Here is a 19,056-nt window from a genome sequence, read left to right as displayed (position 1 = left end):
TAAACCGATTTGATATGACACCCGTCATAAAGGTCGGTATATAAAAGAATTAAATAAAATAAATAAATAAATAATTCAATGCATGGCTTTTCCTTTTGCTTCTTTTACCTTGCCTTACTCTCCCTGGAGTTTCACTGGCTTATGCCCTTTCAGTGTGGAAAGTTTTCAGGCTCTTGCTGCTCTAATGGGCTGATACAGAAAAACCTGCGGGAGACCCGGCAAGCGCCCGCTCTCTGGTGTGCGCCCAGGCCACTCTCCTGGGCACGTGATTCAGAAAAAAAAAATGTAAATGAAGGCCTGCGGTAAAAAGAGGTGCTAGGGATACTAGCGCGTCCCTAGCGCCTTTTTGACAGAAGCGGCGGCTGTCAGCGGGTTTGACAGCCGACGCTCAATTTTACCGGCGTCTGTTCTTGAAGCCACTGACAGCCATGGGTTCGGAAAAGACGCCGGCTAAATTGAGCGTCCGGTTTTCAACCCACGAGCCGTGGGCTGATTTTTTAATTTTTTTTTTTTTTACATTTTTAATTTTTTTTTATTTTTGAGGCCTTCGACTTAATATCGCTATGATATTAAGTCGAAGGGTGTACAGAAAAGCAGTTTTTTCTGCTTTTCTGTACACTTTCCAGGTGCCGGCCGAAATTAATGCCTGCCTTTGGGCAGCCGTTAATTTCTGAAAGCAAAATGTGCGGCTTCGCTGCATATTTTGCTTTCTGTATCGCACGGGAATGACTAATAGCGCCTGCAACATGCATTTGCATGTTGCAGGCGCTATTAGTTTCGGAGGGTTTGTCCGCGCGTTTTCGATGCACTATTACCTCTTACTGTATAAGGGGTAAAAATAGCGCGTCGAAAACGCACGGCCAAACACGGGCTAACAGTGCGCTCCGCTGTATCGGCCCGTAAGTGCGCACTTTACTGTATTGGCCCATAAGTGTTTACGCACGCTTCAGTTTACTTTGTGTCCCCCACCAGCAGCTGTTTGCAATCCTGTAGGTATCAACTCACATTACAGTAGAATTGCAACTTTTTACCAACTTAACAAAACACAATACTACAGATCACCTAAGCAGCAGGATTTTTATGTTTAGTAAACCTGGGAGGTAAGCATGCCTTTTAATATTTCAGCACATTTTATCTAAAATGTGCTTATGTAGCCTGTTCATCTGTGACAGGTTGTCACGGGCAGTGGCTAGCAGGTAGACAAATCTTAATATCAAAACACATCAAAGGCTCCACCAGTGAGGGAAAGGAAATGGAGTTGCTGGGGTTCCCCAGGTCTCACCAGCCAAATAAAAAAGTAGAGCTGGGGCCAGTTGAATTCTCCAGGCCTTGCTAGTGAAGAAAAGGAGGCAGATTCATGGCAGTGGAGCTTCTGAAGAAAGCAGAGTGAAGAGAATGCAAGGGGGGAGTGTGGAAAGGGGGACACTATGGAGGAATGAAATGGAGAAGATGCCAAAAAGTTGGATGAGAGTAGGAAAAAAAGCAAAGGAGTGGAGAAAGTGCAGGAGTGGGGTATGAGAAGTGTGGAGAGAGAGAGAGAGCAGATACGGTTAGAGACAGTAGGCAGAGGCATTGTGGGGAAATGACATGGAAAGGGTGCAAATGTGAAGGGACAGAGCACGGGGTGGGGGGGGGGGGGAGTGGAGAAGGTGTGAGAGAATGTTGAGGTGGGGGGCAGATCAAAGTACAGTGAAGAGTGTGGCAACAGTGTTTTGGAAGAGAGCATAAAACGGGCTCTTAAGCTGCCATGCAATTCTACACTTGTTTTTAATAAGATGAAATAGACTTTTTACTGTACTACAGACCCAGCAGATGCACTTTAACAGTCATATGATTGGCCAAATTGAAATACTTCTCAAATTCTTTAACCTGTATGACATGTATAAGATATAGCAAAACTCAGATGCATTCTACCTCTTTAGTTTTCAAAAATGACAACAGTCACCAAGTTGCATCTCTTGTAAATGTTGGGTTATACAAGTAGCAAAATGTTTTGGAGCCATTATTCCAAGCTCTCACCACACCAGCCTAGCTTGTAATCTGAAATCCTGACAAACACTGTGGGTCCTTAAAGGCCAGAGGATAGAATTAAAGAAAAGAATGCATGGGGTAATTTACTGGTGTGGCAGTGGCTACCCTTAAATAACAGTATCAAGGCTTAATGGCAACTCCATCATTGCTCTCTGCTTCAATGGCAATGGGAAAGGGGGAAACCGGATTCAGACAGCAGCCAATGAGGGTCCCAACTTTTACGGTTTGGGGAACAAATAAACATGGGGGTAGCTTGCTGATGCAGTGCTTACTACTCTTAACCAATAAGCCTGATACTTTTGTTGCAGCTCCATCATTGCTCTCTGCTTCCACAGCAGGAGTTAAGGGAAATTGGATTCAAACAGCATCCAACAAGGGCCCTGACTCTTAGGGTCTGGGAAACTGAGAAGCATGAGGGTAACCTGCAGCAGATACTGACATAAGCTTGCTGGGCAGACTGGGTGGATCATTTGATCCTTTTCTGCCATCATTTCTATGTTTTTATATTTATTTATGGCGTACTATCCTTATCAGACGGCTTGGGGTTAACTTGCAGGGAGTGGCAGTTACTACCCTAAAAAAAACCCCAACTTGCTGTGCAGACTGAATGGACCATTTTGGTCTTTGCCTGCCATCATTTACTGTATTACTATGTTATTTAAATACTGAGCAAATTCCATTTGATAAACCTAAAGGTTTATTAGGGAAATCTCCTACCTAACTTATATTTTATTTATTTATTTAGTTAGGGTTTTTATATACCGTCATTCATGATACAATCACATCATGCTGGTTAACAGTTAAACAGGGGTGCAATATAGACTTCAAACTGGAACTATAGTGCAGAAGAAAGCAGTTACAAATAACAAGGTCTGTTGAACTAGGAGAAGAGGGAAAATAAAGGAAAAGGTTAAAAACGGCTAAAATTATTTACAAAGAGATGAAATTGAGCTGACTGTGTTATGTATGTTGATGGTGAAGGGCATTCATTGGAGTCTGGGAAAGCTTGCTTAAACAGCCAAGTCTTAAGTCTTTTTCTAAAGGTTGGGAGGCAGGGCTCCTGTCTGAGATCGGGGGGATGGCAACGGTGGACCAGCTCACTAATAACCTAAACTGCTAAGAATTTTTCTTAAGCCATATACAGCTGGACACACACAATTATAACACTAACATTCGATTACGTTTGTAAAAAAAAAATAAAAAATGCAGTGGTCAGGAGAAAGGATTACGCTCCCAAATATTTCTTTTGGATTTGTTTTACTTTACCACAGATTTAAAAAGGAAAGGCCAGGTGTGAAAGTAAAATGTAATTTATTATAAATCCTTTTATTCTGAGGTATACTAGACACTCTAACCTTCTTCAGGTTTCATTTACCTATATTTTCCAGGTTGGTGCCATGTGATCTTTAGAATATTGTGGCTTATACGGATAAGAGCTATAGTAAATACAAGGCTGGAAAACATCCTTCCGTGCCTCTCCTCTGCATCATGGTAATGTAGCCTCTAATTATGGAACTGTGATCCTGCTGAAAGTTAATCTCCCTCACTAGGACTCCCTGAAATCTTAAACACCAACTGACTTGAATGAAGGACTTTGGTTTTCTTAAAGTTTTTCTTACTAGTTTACAAAAGGAAAAATGAGTTTTTCAAGTTGCAATGAAATTCAACACCTGGCAAGTGCCAGTTTTTTTTAATCTGACTGTTACAATTCTATGCTTCCCATACAGAAAGTGCCATTGGGAAAATACAAAATGAAAATTCACAAAAAAATAATCCAATTTAATCCATCCCAAGTCAACAAATATCCCACCGTGGATAGTTCAAAAAATGACTATAGTGACACAAATGTTTCTAAGTATATGATTTATGAATGGGCATTCATAAGTAGTGGTAGAAATCACCAAATGTTTCTTTGCATCCCCGTTAAAGATTTAAGCATAGCCCATATACTGGAGTATACCGAAAATAAAATGAAAAAAATAAACATGCCTTTTTTTTATTGTATAAACCAAGCAAGATATTCACAGAAACATAGCTATGTTAGATGCTGATGATCAATATTTCAGGTGCTTATGACTGCTAGATATACTGAGCTGCAATTATACTTATGAATTGGGATGTTGCATTTGAAGCCAAATTGGAGCTACATTTTTACAAAAAAGATATATGATGCTCTAAATTAAAACTATGTATTTTGGAATTATTTTTGTTTTGTACTTAAGAAGGTGCACACTGGATTTCTTTGCAAATTTAAGATGTATCTTGAGGAGTAGTTTAAGTGATAGTTCTCTATAGTGAACTTATACATTATTGGAATATGTTTTTAAGTTTTTTGTTAACAATAAAAAACCATTTATGGGCTATGATGAAACCATATAGATATATATATTTATATATATCTATAGAGAGAGAGAAAAGAATTCCAGTGTGCACCTTAAGTACAAAACAAAAATTATTCCAAAATACATAGTGTTAATTTAGAGCATCATATATCTTTTTTGTAAAAATGTAGCTCCAATCGGCTTCAAATGCAACATCCCAATTCATAAGTATAATTGCAGCTCAGTATATCTAGCAGTCATAAGCACTTGAAATATTGATCATCAGCATCTAACATAGCTATGTTTCTGTGAATATCTTGCCTGGTTTATACAATAAAAAAAGGCATGTTTATTTTTTTCATCTTATTTTCGGTATACTCCAGTATATGGGCTATGCTTAAATCTTTAACGGGGATGCAAAGAAACATTTGGTGATTTCTACCACTACTTATGAATGCCCTCTCATAAAATATATATTTAAAAAGATTTTTGTCACTTTAGTCGTCTTTTGGGCTATCCACAGAGGAGTATTTTTATTTATTTTCTAATTCTGTACTTGACAGCTTAAGTAGTGCAGTCAGAAATCCTGATAATGTGGTGGTCATTTGACTGGCTAAGTGATCAAATTAGTATTTATGGTTGCCACACTATATTCTCTCACCATCATACACAGTGACTTTCACAGAAATGCATGAGCACATGAACTTGAATTACTAACCTATTGGGTTTATCAAATTGTACTGCATCTTTACTCAGAGGACTAGCTGTCATTTTTTCTTTCTGTTTTCTGAAGACAGGGTGTAGTGATTCCTCCACAGGAAGTCTGGAGTTGATTTCACTTTCAGTTGCTACAGAACACTTTTTCTCCTCTGATTTTCTGCTGTTACTGTCACTGTCTGAACGTCTGATCTCAAGGTAATGTCCATTATCTTCAGCGTGTTGGCATGGCACCCTGTCCAAGGAACCAGGAACTACATTATAAACCACAGGAGTAACTAAACTTTCCTTCTTGAGGGCATCTATTTCACTGAAAACAAAAGCCACAAATCAAAATAAATTACTTAAAAAGTCATTAACCATAACAGAAGAAATAATTTTCAAAAGGATCTACCTGCATAAAAGTAGCATATATTGGAGCAATTTTCAAAAGCCCATTTACGTGCTGAATTGGGGACTTTTAAACAGGTGCACGCGTTCTTCAGCACACGCTCAGGGATGTTATAAAATAGCCTGAACACACGCGAATGTGAGTGCAATTTTAAGTGGATATGCACCTGTACATGCAAATGCCACTTCTACTGCATAAGTGGAGGGATTTTAATAGACACGTGCGCTGATGCCATTATCAGTTTTCCCAGTTTGCCCAGCTAAGGGATAGGATTTCCAAACTGCCCTAGTTTAAAAGCCTCCCTTTTCCCATTAGCCCTGACCTTTAAAATCCCACCAATCTATTTATTTTTATTTTATTACTTATACATCCGTCTCAGCAATAGTAAAGCTAAGTGGCAGGGGACCCCGATGCACCTGTGTGCATGAGTATTTATGCATTAATTTGAACTTGAAAGCCAGGAACACCCATGCCCCATCCAGCCCACACCCATTCCCTGCCCCTTTTTGGAACTTTTCATTTGTGTGCACAGTGGGAGATACGAGCACACTCAGGCGGCTTTTAAAATCTTCTTGGCGTGCGTTGGCCCGAGATTCACGTATATCCTGGTTTTGGCGCATGTTGGGTTTTTAAAATTCACCTTTTAAAGTGGACTAATGCATGTAAAACATTGACAATTCAACAGAATATATTGTAGCAATTTTCAGTAGCTCATTACGTGCGTAAAGTGTATTTATGCTTGTAAACCCCAGTTTTAAGTGTGTAAATCCTTTTGAAAATCACCCTCAAAATATCAAGGCTTAAAAGATAGTCAAATTTTTCATTTTTCTTCTCATCTGTTAGAAAGCCACACCTATTGTGGATAAATCAAAGTATTAAAATGTCATTTTAGAAATGAAAGATATCAAGATTCCAATGAAATGTGCAGACTCACATTCTCTAGCTCATTAACAATAGAGTTTCTTGGCTTAAACAGCCTTCTGACATGCACTATGCTTCTAGGTCAACTATGTGGACTATGAAGCAATTTTGAAAGACATTAGCACTGGGTGCAAACATGTTAAATATGGCATTAGTCCTTATGACAATGTGCCAGTTCAAAAACAGCACTGCCATTTCTACCAACATGTGCCTGACACCCACTTCATCAGATGCAGGTATAGTATCACAATACCTCAGGCTTGAACTTTAAAGCAGCAATGGCACAAGCAGGCAAAAATCAGTCTGATTTAAGAATAATTTGTGTACTTGTCAGTAGCAAAGCTGGTTGCTCATACATAGACACAAAAACAACTTATAACATGGCATCCTAAAATGTGCTCATCAGGAGACCAACGGGCTTAGTTAGTTAACACTTATTTAATGTGGACAATTTTGTACAATGACTGAAATCACAAGGCTTATTAAAAAAAACAAACAAAAAAAAAAACACAACCTGAATCAAAAGTAAAGGATCATCTTATTTTAAGGACCCAAAAAACACAAAGGAAGGCGATCTATAAAAGCCGTCAGGATGAACAAAGGGGATAGATGCCAGATGTCTTGTAAATTCCTTTATTGAAGTGGAGACACAATATTAGCCCGATTCAGGCCGAGTTTCACCGCTTGAAAACGGCTGCCTCAGGGGCTTATATTCTCTCTGATTCACGAGTAAAGATATCTGTATGTCGAAGGTCACATAGATGACTATGGGACCAACAGTATTATTAGATCTCATGAGCGTATTCACGATGAAACCTCCACTTGAAAAGTCAAACATGATATCTTTACTCGTGAATCAGAGAGAATATAAGCCCCTGAGGCAGCCGTTTTCAAGCGGCGAAACTCGGCCTGAGTCGGGCTAATATTGTGTCTCCACTTCAATAAAGGAATTTACAAGACATCTGGCATCTATCCCCTTTGTTCATCCTTCATCTTATTTTAAGCACATACCTTTCAAGCTTTTGGATTTGTTCTATCAACGAGAGCTTCTCATTGTTCAATAAGTTAATATGGTCTTCTAGTTTCCTCACTATTGCGCTTTGCTAAAAAAGGGGAAGAAAACAGAGGAAAAGGTTACTTAGCTACTACAATTCTTTTAGCAGATGTAAGTAAAAGGCACTTTTACATTTTAACTATACAACTATAAAACAGCGAATTTCCATAATAAAAGATGTAGATCATTTCTGAAAATGGTTGGTATGACTATAAATTTTGTACTTGAGCTTTTTTGCTGGTTTGAAAAAATAATTTTTAGATTTCTAATTGCAAATTTGACTAGTGGCATTAGCTAAGGCAGTGGTATTTATTTCCAGTCCTAAAGGGCAACAAATAGATCATGTTTTTAGGATATTCCTAATTCACATGCAATACATTTTTATACATTTATGGCAGTGTGCATACAAATTTAACTCATGCAAGTTAATTAGGAGTATCCTGAAAACTTGTCATATTTGCAGCCCAAGATACCTGGAAGTAAATACCACTGAGCTAAGGGATGCACAAAGAGAACATCTGAGGCAATTATGCACATTTTAGCAACATTACTGGCAATTATTTATTTTTTTAGGTATTCCATTTGTTGGTTAACAGCTATTTTTACAATGCTTCTATTGCTCCTAGTTATATTTTATGTCTAAGCAATTTCAAGAGTTTCACGTTTTTTAAAGTACTGCCTGCTTAGGTTTATGAGTGTAGCTAAGTAAATTAAGTAAGTGAGCCCAATGTGAAAATCACAACATATGCAAAATATGTATGCAATATTAACAACTGAAGATTTGGCAAAGAGATTTTTCAAAACTGTGTTGCTACAATAAAAAGTTGCATACACTTTATGCCAAAAAATGTAAAAGAAAAGAAATATATCATTGGAGGGCAGGAGGGAGAATGGAGTCCTGGGAGTAAAGGTTGAAGAAACAGGGCCAAAAAGTTAATATTTTTAAGAATATAGACACTAATGATGTCTTTAAAAAAGGCAGGATGATTACATAAGAGGAGTAAAGAATCAGTGGATATAGGAGATCTGCTTATATTTTAGACGCATGCAGTGCTATCTATCTCATGCATATTCATTGGGAAACCTGACTGGCTAGGTATATCTCCAGGAAAAGGTTGGGAAACATTGTTCTAAGTTAAAACATTGTAAAATACAGTGGGATCTTGACTGGATAATATCATGTTAAATTTTATAAATACAATAAAGCATCATTTACCTGAAGATCCACTACCAAAAACTCATCTGGAGAAAGAAATCAGAACCCCAGGTTCTGATCCATTATCTGCAAAAACTTACAGCTTCCAAAAATTGGTTGACTTCATGTGATGAGTTATCAAAAAACTCTCACTATTCGAAATCTGATCGGAAAAACTCCCATGACTTGGGAAAACCCATTATCTGGAATAGCCTAGCTGCTGATCATTCCAGTTAAAGCAAGTTATTTTACTTTATACAGTAAACATGGTCATTTAATTATTTTATCTGATTTATATTCCACTCTTCAGCACTTTCCCCCATAGACAGCAGGATGGTTTAGCCATGACCCTTGGGGGTGATGGCATCCAATGGCACGGAAGAGACCCATCTCTCAAAGTGCATTAAATTCTTAGAGGAGAAGTCCATTATCTGCTATTAGTCAAGCTGACTTAGGAAATAGCCACTGTTCTTACTGGCATCAGTAGCATGGGATCTACTTAGTGTTTGGGTACTTGCCAGGTTCTTGTAGCCTGGATTAACCACTGCATATGCGCCCTTGCCCATGGAACACTTCCAGGGTAGCTGCCATCAAACTGAATAGCTGTAGGTAGGACCATAACATCAGGCGTATGGTGGTGTTCATCAACTGTCGCACTTGAGACATCAATCTCTGGTTCCAAACTTCCAGTGGGAAAACTCTGTCCTGTCCCATGTTGAACCAGATCCCCAGATACTCCAATGACTGGGATGACTGAAGACTGCTTTTGGTCAGGTTCACCAACCAACCAAACTACTGCAATAAGGAGATCACCCTATTGTCATCAGGCGACTCTCTTCCTGAGACTTGGCTCGAATCAGTCAGTTGCCCAAATACAGGTGCACCAGGATTCTTTCTTTTTGCAAGGTTGCCGCTACCACCACCATAATCTTGGAAAATGTTCTGGGAGCGGTGGTTAAACTAAAAGGCAGCACCCAAAACTGATAATGGTGCCCCAACATCGCAAAGCATACAAAGCGGTGTTCCAATCGGATGGGAATATGAAGGTAAGCCTCTGACAGATCCAAGGAGGACAGAAATTCCCCCCGACTGCACCACCATTATTACCAAGCGTAAGGTTTCCATTCAAAAATGAGTCATCTTCAAGTGATAGTTGACCCTCTTGAGATCCAAGATGGGACGAAAGGAGCCCTCCTTGGGCACAACAAAATAAATGGAATATCGGCCCATACTTTCTTGAGATGTGGGCACCAGAATCACAGTCCTCAATCTGAGGAGCCTTTGAAGTGTCAACTCCACTGCTTGCTGCTTCTGCGGGGAGTGGCAAAGGGACACCATGGAAACGTCCTGAGAAATACTGCAAAATTCCAGTGTGTATCACCTCCAGGACCCATTGGTCCGATGTGTTCTCGAGCCACCTCCGATAAGAGAGAGACGTCCCCCTATTTTGTTCCAGAAGGTGGGTTGGCAAACCTTCATTGGGAAGTTCAGGAAGGTCCACCACACATCTGCGCACAGTCCCCTCCTTCTTACCGAAAGTGGTTTCCTAGTTTCACTTGAACCAAACCATCTTGTTACCATCTCCAGATGAACATAAGGACTTGGAAGAATCACGCCTTCTTCGCCATCTAAATGTCAGAAGACTCCTAGTCCGATACCTGGAAAGATCGGAATCTGTGAACAAAACGGACCACCAGTTCGTTCTTCACAGCGGGAAGAAACAAGAGGAAGCGGCCTCGCGGGCGACCATAGCCCTCTGGATCAAAGAAGTAATCAAGGCGGCCTACATAGAGGCAGGAAAGCCCTTACCTCTTCAAGTTAAGGCTCATTCGACGAGGGCCCAGGCGGTATCCTGGGCGGAAACCAAACTGCTATTGCCCGCTGAGATCTGTCGAGTGGCGATGTAGTCCTCCTTACACACATTTTCCAGGTTCTACCGCCTGAATGTTCAGGCCCGGGAGGACATAGCCTTCGCAAGGGCAGTACTAAGTGGGCCACGGGCAGCCTCCCACCCTGTCTGGGAGTCCATCTGGCTACACGCTAGGAAATGTAGAAATTACTTACCTGATAATTTCGTTTTCCTTAGTGTAGACAAATGACTCAGCATCCCACCCACGGCTGCCCCAAAGAATGAGAACCGCGGATAACAAACCTCGAGATTAATACGGGTAAGCCATGGCCTACCTCTAGTTCAAGACACCCATAGTTTGTCTAGTGTCGGTGTTAATTGGTTGAATGCACTGCTGCAGTTTGAAAATCAGTTGAAACAGTTCAAGTTAATCAAGTTTAATCAAGTTATTTAAGCAAACATATATCCACAATGGCTTTTTGAGGAGAATACTGAAAAGCTAAGCTTATTGCACGGGTATATGTAGAGTGATGTCAGCTTTGAAATCTGACTCTGTCTCCCAACTGCTATCAGGAGAGCACAATACCCATTGGTCCTGAGACCATCTGTCTACACTAAGGAAAACAAAAATTATCAGGTAAGTAATTTCTCCATTGCTGTAGTCACAATGTTAGGTTCTATCTTAGGAGCTACCACCCAGGAAAGAGATCTAGGCTTCATAGTGGATAATACATTGAAATAGTCAATCCAGGGTGCCTTGGCGATCAAAAAAGCAAACAAGAAGGGAATGGAAAATAAAACGGAGGTTGTCATAATGCCTCTGTATCCATGGTGAGACTGTACCTTGAATAATGTGTGCAATTCTGGTCACTGAATCTCAAAAAGGATGTAAGTGCACTGGAGAAAGTGCAGAGAAGGGCAACCAAAATATGGGGCATGGAACAGCTTCCCTATAAGGAAAGGCTAAAGCAATACAAATCCACTTAATAGACCTCTGTAATAATGCTCATCACCAACAACCGAAAGTAGAGCTTACTTGACATGCCTTAGGATTTCTCAAAGAGCAAATTTCTAGTGGCAAGGACCTGATTTAGGACCTGTATCACATATCTAAAAACCATTTCTAGATGCCATCTAAGCTCACATCTGAGTTTATAATTATTACATTAGAATTTACAAAATAAAAAGCTATTGCTTATTTAGAACAATTTTGTCATCTCAAAAGATACAGCCTATCATTTTTGGCAATACAAGTGCAACTACAAACATGATAGCAGTGAATAGTGATTGTATAGGAAAAAGGAGAAATTAATCTCTTGGCTGCCAATAGGACATATATATACCTCTTACAGGATGGCAATTTTCAAAGCCAATGAGATATATTGTTTTATTTATATTCTGTCTTTCGTGATGTATATTTATGTTCTATTGCTTCAGTCCCCCCTCCTGAGTCATTTAAACTGGTGCTCCAGTGAAGTACTAGAAACAGCAAGATTCTAGATCCTACAAAGGAAGGGATCAAAGCAAAAGAAGAAACATAACAAAAAGAAATGTGAGGAGCAGCCTGTCAGAAAATTGCCTTGGCACAACGGTCAATCCTTTCTGGTGGGTGAGGCGGGATTCTGGAGACATACCATTGTGGAGGGAGGTAAAACAAAGAAGAAAAAAAGAAAAGGGAAGATATGAAGGGGAAGTAGAAGCAGGGGATGGAACGATAAGAAAGGATTCTGGGGTAGGTTAACAGTGTAGTGATAGCAGGGTGGGCTCTGGGGAATGGGGAAATGAAGGAGCAAAAAGGAAGCGAAAGGTCAGTGGAAGGGGGAGTCTTAGACGGAAAAATAAAGGGAGAGAGGACAAGGAGTGACAGGGAAAGAGAAGGAAAAAAAGAGCAAATGTGAAAGGATAGAGGAGGGAGATCCAGGACAAGACAACAGGTGCAATAATGAGGAAAAAATGCTGAAAGATCAGAGAAGAAAAATCATAAAAAGACAAAACCAGAGAGAAAATTATGCGAGGGCAGTTAGCCTAATTGTGCTTATACTGTTAAAAATAAAGTATGTACATTTTGCAACTAAGTTGACTTTAACAAAAATAGATGGATTTCAATAAGGGGGCACATGGCAAATGATAAAGTGTGGAGAAACAAGTTCAAATACAAGTAGAAAACTGCCTATGATCAATCATCCTCTGCACCTGCTCAAAAATGTGGAACAAAATGTACCAGGCTCCAACTTATATCATCTGAAAACAAAATGTTATTTCAAGGATTGAGTTAAAACTGCTTACCTGTAAGAGGTATTTTCTGGCCGGGGGCAGGGGAAGAATAGCACCTCAATGACCAATCGAGTGGGTCATGTGACTGCACTTAGCACAGAATGGAAAATGACTCCAGAGTTTTCTGGGCAGTTTTAAAATTCCTTTTCAGTGCAAGCACAAGAATTCTTCTGCTGCTGTGGCTCCCCTCAGGTCCAGCACAGCTTTGACTAGGAGAAAACTTCAGAACAGGATGTGGGAGGGATTATATTACTCGTGAAGTGCTGTCTTCAGAGAATACCTGTTACAGCTAAACAACTTCATTTTTTCTGAAGGCAAAGCAGGTTTACTGAGTCACACAAGTGGGATGCCCTAGGTGAAGTCTTCAGCAAAAAAAAAGGGAAATCATCAAGACCTCCAGCAGGCAGGGGGCGTATTTCTGTGGGTTAAAACCTTTTATTTTATTTTTTTTATTTATTTAGATTTCATATTAGGCTTTTCGCACTTTTTTCAGCGCTTCAAAGTGGATTACATTCAGGTACTGTAGATATTTCCCTATCCCCAGAGGGCTTACAATATAAGTTTGTACCTGAGGCAATGGAGGATAAAGTGACTTGCCCAAGGTCACAAGCAGCAAGAGTGGGACTTGAACACTGGACGTCTAGTTTGTAGCCCACTGCTCTAACCACTAAGCTATTCCTCCACTCACTCACTCATTTGACTTTTTTTTTTTTTTTTTAATTAAAAAATATTTTATAATATGGAAGACAACTCAAAAAGATAAAATGAACCCTAATGGCTTTACCATTAGAAATGCCAAACCTACTATCTTGCCAAAAGTCTGTTATCTGAATACTAAGGGGATGCGAATCTGTGGACTAAATTCCATTTCAGAGCCTTCCAAGCCTCATCAATGGAGGAAGACCTTGGGTGAGTGACTGACATCGCCAAAGCCCTAACATTATGGTCCTAAACATGCCTAAGGTCAGACCTGCTTGAGCATAAGAAAAGTAGATACCATCTTTCTAATTTGAAATGATTTTAATGTATCATGATACTCCCAGGTATATTAGGGATAAAAGAAATAAAAATTAGTGGACCTACTATAAGCTTTAGTCAATTCAAGTTAGAAGACAGTTCCATTACAATCCATAGAGTGAAGAGCTTGTTCATCTTTGTGGAGTCATGGACTGAGGCAACATTCCCTTAATTTATCTCTCTAATCACCAAAGGAATCAAAGAAATTGATCATCCTCCACAGCCTGCAATCTTACTAGCTTCTTTCAGTGCAGTCTTAATTCATTTTCCTATCACGGAAGTAGGAATATCTGGCCTTAAGTTTCCAACCTCCTCTCTGATACCACTTTTTTTGAGGAGGGACATCTGCCCTTTTCCAGCCTTGTGGGCTCATTCCCATCTCCAAAGGTCTACTGAACATATCTTTCAGTGGACCCATCAGAACCTCTCTGAGTGTAGGGAGATCTCTCATGTTTTACCACTGAATCACCAAATATGATTCATAATAGCCAAGAAACATACAGGCCAATACTGACAGGCCCCAAAAGCACTGTCACATCAAGAGAAAGAACCTTTGCCCTGATACACTGAAGGATATTTTATCAAGATGTGCCTGTTTGTAAGTGTCTGTTTAAATAAAAAATAAAAAAAAAAGCAGACAGAAGAACAATACAACTTAAGCTCATAAGCAGGTATCAAGGACCAGCCAAGGTGAGTCCATAGGTCAGAAAGACCCCCATCCTTGGAAGAAAGGAGGGGGCAGTCGGAGATGTAGAACTCACTCTGGAATACAGCTTGGCATACAGACATGGCAGTTCTCCCCCCTGAAGAAATGGGGAGGGGAAAATACCTGCAATGCAGCAAAGACTCTCTACCTGCCACGTGATTATGCATGAGCTTATGCAATTTATCAGCTGGAAAGTATAAGTAGGGGGGTGGGGAGCAAAGAAGAAGGCGGCAGTGAAACCTGAGAAGCAACCCTGAAACAAGTGAAACTTTAAGAGAGAATCCTGAGAATAACCCTGAAACCAGAGAAGGGACGCCTGAAAGAAAAGAAAGGGAAGCCTGAAGCAGACCAGCAGCCCCTGCTATCAAGGAGGGAGAAGACTAGGTATGGCCAAGAGACAGGGGCAGGAGACCAGAAAGAGGAGACACTCTGCATAGGTGCGGAGAGTGACATGGAGTCTGAGATGGTGAGGGGCGAGAGCAAGCCCAGATAGCCTGGCTAGTACCAGAGCCAGAAGCAATTCTCTTTCCGGGACCGCCTGCCCATTCTGCTAGTACCAAGCCCAGAAAGCAAGCCTCTCCTCTGTCCACATTCTTCAGACCTCCAGCCAGAGTCTGCTTCAGAGATAAAACAGAGGGATATCGCCTGAAGCTGGGACCATTGGTAAGGTAAGTTAGCCATAAGATTTAATATATTAAGCAAGCTAAGGTTTATGGCATGTTTGTTACCACCCATGGTACAGAATGTTCTTTAAGAAAAACTGGTGCTTAGTGGCCAGGACGGTAGAGACAGGAATTGTTATTTTCTAAGTGCTATATCCTGCCAAATCTGATAAATAAAAGTCTGTTTCTAAGGAGAATACATGCTTTTCCTAACTTAGGGGCCGACGCAATAAAGTTGTGTAGAAAGTGGGAGCTGAACAGTCTTAATGCATGCATGGCGCGATGCAATATTTAAATTAGGGGGTCGCGTCAGCAAGGAAGCGCAACCCTAGCGCATCCTTGCTAACGTGAACCCAAATCGGTTTTCGTGACTGCCGTACGCCAGTCATGAAAACAGACGCCAAGTTTATCTGTGTTGGTTTTTCTTACCGGCGGACAGCCACAAAAACAGACGCCGATAAACCCAGCATCGGTTTTCCTTACCGGCGAACGGTAGTCATGAAAAAAGACATCGGGTTTATCAGTGTCTGTTTTTGTGGCTGTCCACCGGTAAGGAAAACCGCTACCGATAAACTCGGTGTCAGTTTTCATGATGGGTCCGAGTCTCAAATTTTTTTTTTTCACTTTTGTTTATTTTTCATCCTACTTAATATCACAACGATATTGTAGGCGTTAATATATAATAGTTAAATGTGCGTCTGAGATGCACATTTTTTTCTTTTTTGTATCGGGAGTGAATGCCTAATAGCCTCATTCACATGCATTTGCAAGTGTTGAGCGCTATTAGATTCACTCCGTGTTGGATGCGCATCGAATATGCACTAATCCCCTTATTGCATTAGGGGATTGATTAGCACCTATTCTACCCGCGACTGCAAATTAACAGTGCGCTCGACTGAGCGCACCGATCGGCCTCTTAGGATCATGAAGTAAGGTGGGAGGGCAATTGGAAGTGTCCTGTAACAGACAGATCCCTGTACCCCTAAACTTGCTTACATGAGCTCCGTTGATATCCTTGGATGTAACCCATTCAGACCCATAGCTTTGCCCTTTCGAGTGTTGCTAAGTCTACACACAGTCTTTCTTAGGCAAATAATATGGCATCTACCCCACTAACTTATGTACCGTACCCACTGACACTGGGGTCTCTAATCCCTTCTTCAGTAAATGAGCAAATTATTTGTTTAACATTTCTGGATTTTCTTTAGCACCCACCACAGTCTCTCTCTCCTCTGTCTTACTATCCTACTTGTATGCTTCCTCCGCCTATGAATATACCTAAAAAATGCCTTACCATATTGCTTTATCTTAGTTATCCTTTCTTCCACTCTTGCTCATTTTGTCAACCTATGTACTTTTTGAATGCTATATCTTTTTGCCCTTACTTTTTCAGCCATCTCTTTGGAAAACCATACTGGTTTCTTTTTTCTCTTACATGTATTTCTTAACATGATTTGTTGCCCTTACTATAAGATGCTTTTAATTTAGCCCTACTTCATAAAGAACTTTCCACTTTACCTGTAATATAAGAAGAACCTCTGCTCCCTCCAACACAAAAAATTTCTTCAGCTACTGAATTTACAAACACTTTGAAAATAAAAGGGTTAAGAAGCAGCGGGGTTCCCCAGGTGCTCTGAGACCAAAAGGAGAGAAAGCAACAAAGAGAAAACAATCCCAAAATAATTCTGATCATTGCTTGTTTTTCAAATATAATTTTGGGTAAAACTAGATATAATTTCTTAACCTTACATGACATGAAGAAAGTGAAATGTAATTCCTGTTTTAATATTTACATTTTTATTTCTCACCTCTGTGACCTGCAGTTCTTCAAAAGCAGCTACATTCTCTTTTGTTGGAATGGCATCTAATTCCTCCTCCTCCACACCAACTGCTATATCAACGACATCTTTTGCAGCAATTTGGTGGTTTCCAAAGTCACGATACAGCTGCAACAAGTCTGGAGGCTTTGGAATGTTCAAACCTACATCGTCCCACAGTTCAAAATCCTGGAAAAACATACAAGCCTATATTTAACTTGTCTCAACTTCTTATATTTTAATTTAGCTGTTTGTCAATTCCACTTTGCCTCAATACACTCTTGCAACTATCTTTTTCACTTTATCCTCATCTGTGTGAGTTCAAGCTGATTCCAATGAGGCCACATTTATCCCTAGACTGAGAGAATTGTGTAAATAAAAATGTCAATAATCACATGCCTAGATGTTTCAGGGTGGAATAATTACATACTTGTCATTGATTGCCATAAGTAAAGTTTTCAGAGGGCATCTTCAGAGGGGTGCTGTGTTAATAGGAAAAATGATAGAGGCAGGTGGCAGCATACAGACTAATCAATTTATTGAGGCATGAGCTTACGAGGAACAGAGCCCACTTTGTCATGGGTGTTGTTCTTCAAAAACTTGTGGTATTTAGGAATGATTCCAGAGCTAGGACACACACACACATATATATATATATACACATACACACACACACACATATGTGTTTTTAAATGAGTGAAGATTTCAATTAAAGGCCACGCAAAGCTTTACAAGAATCACCAGGTGGGTTATGCGATGCCAATAAAAATAGTTTCTTTGGAGAAAATCAATTTATGGTTCCGATAATTCTCTCTTCAGCATTTTAAATAAGTACTTACCTTTGACTAAGTCAAGTTGCTGAAAAAGAAATTCTAAATTAGACTTTATTAATGATCTTGACGTATTTATCTTTTGTTTGCAACAAAAGGCAAATCTGTCCTAAACTGTATAATAATCTTTGCAAATAAACTGTTTCCTGAAAGCTAAGAAGCATATCACAAATCTGAGTATCTTATATGTTCTAACATTTTTCTTTTAATTTCTATACTGGTCAAGTTCAACACAATATATCCTTAAATAAAACTAGACCATGTGATAATATAGTTGGAATTGAAGCTAAATCAGTTCAGCAGTAGAAAATTCTAACTAGTCTAGAAATCAATTTTCCTTGGCCAATATGGAGCAAGCAACATTACACAGGAAGCTGTGGAAGTTCTGGAGAACCATGGAGAAAATGTGTATAGATCCAGAGTCCATAATAGAGCTAAAGTGTCTGCTGCTAAAGCCTATAATTTCTATCGGTTACAATTAAGGTAATGCAGTTATTTTCCATCTCAAGAGGATTTACAAGCTAAGCTGTAACTGAGGGAATGGAGGGTGAAGTGACATGCCCAATTTCATGAAGAGCAACAGAGGGAGAAGCAGGATTCAGACTCTGGCTTCCCTGCTTCTCAGCCTGCTGCTCTAAACATTAGGCTGCTCCTCCAGTCTTTCTGTAATTAAATCCAGTACTCAATTGTCCAAAAAGGAGATTTTCCAGATTCAGTGCCTTGCAAAAATCTTCACACCTTTGTACATTTTTATATTCTGCAGTCTAAAAAATATAAATCAAAATTCATTAAAGCAGGAGTCTTTTTCACTGATCTACACAACATACTTCTACACTTTCGACACAATATACTCAAAACTTTCAACATGAAAGTACAATTTTGGAAACATTCCAAAATTAATTAAGAATAAAAAAAACCAAAATTCTTGATTGCATAAGTCTTCACTCCCATTGACTCAATACTTGATGGATTAGCCGAATCATTTAGGATAACTGTCTGCTAACTGCACAGTTGGATAATGCTGTTTTTTTGCCCATTCTTCTTGGCAGAACACTCAAGGTCTTTCAAGCTGGCTAGGGATAGTTTGTGGACTGCAGTCTTCAAGTGTTGCCACAGATTTTCTATTTGATTCAGGTCTGGGCTGTGACTGGGCCACTCAAGGACATTCACTTTCTTCTTGCTGAACCAGTCTATTGTTGCTTTTGCTTTGTGCTTAGGATCATGGTTCTGCTGAAAGGTGAAGCTTTTCCTCAGGCCCATGTCCTATGGCA

At 39.8% G+C, this 19,056-nt stretch overlaps 1 protein-coding gene across 8 annotated transcripts in view; it reads right to left on the bottom strand.

The window, feature by feature from the left end:
• RELCH (RAB11 binding and LisH domain, coiled-coil and HEAT repeat containing) overlaps positions 1-19,056 on the bottom strand; it is a 500,624-nt gene that overhangs the window by 352,415 nt on the left and 129,153 nt on the right. For 6 of the 8 annotated variants that reach the window (XR_003854685.1, XM_029590486.1, XM_029590488.1 and 3 more), the window contains exons 6-8: positions 16,947-17,144; positions 7,393-7,484; positions 5,071-5,379 (exon numbers count right to left, since the gene is read on the bottom strand). Coding sequence is in view for 7 of the 8 variants with exons in the window: in XM_029590486.1 (XP_029446346.1) it covers positions 5,071-5,379; positions 7,393-7,484; positions 16,947-17,144 (599 nt within the window). In the remaining variant the exon portion in view is untranslated. The remainder of the gene's footprint in view (positions 1-5,070; positions 5,380-7,392; positions 7,485-16,946; positions 17,145-19,056) is intronic. The other 2 variants (XM_029590489.1, XM_029590490.1) reach the window with 2 other exon arrangements.

This window comes from Rhinatrema bivittatum, chromosome 2, assembly GCF_901001135.1.
Source record: "Rhinatrema bivittatum chromosome 2, aRhiBiv1.1, whole genome shotgun sequence".
NCBI classification, from domain to species: Eukaryota; Metazoa; Chordata; class Amphibia; order Gymnophiona; family Rhinatrematidae; genus Rhinatrema; species Rhinatrema bivittatum.
Note: the sequence above shows the minus strand (reverse complement) of the source record. Positions and strands in the feature narration are given on the sequence as shown.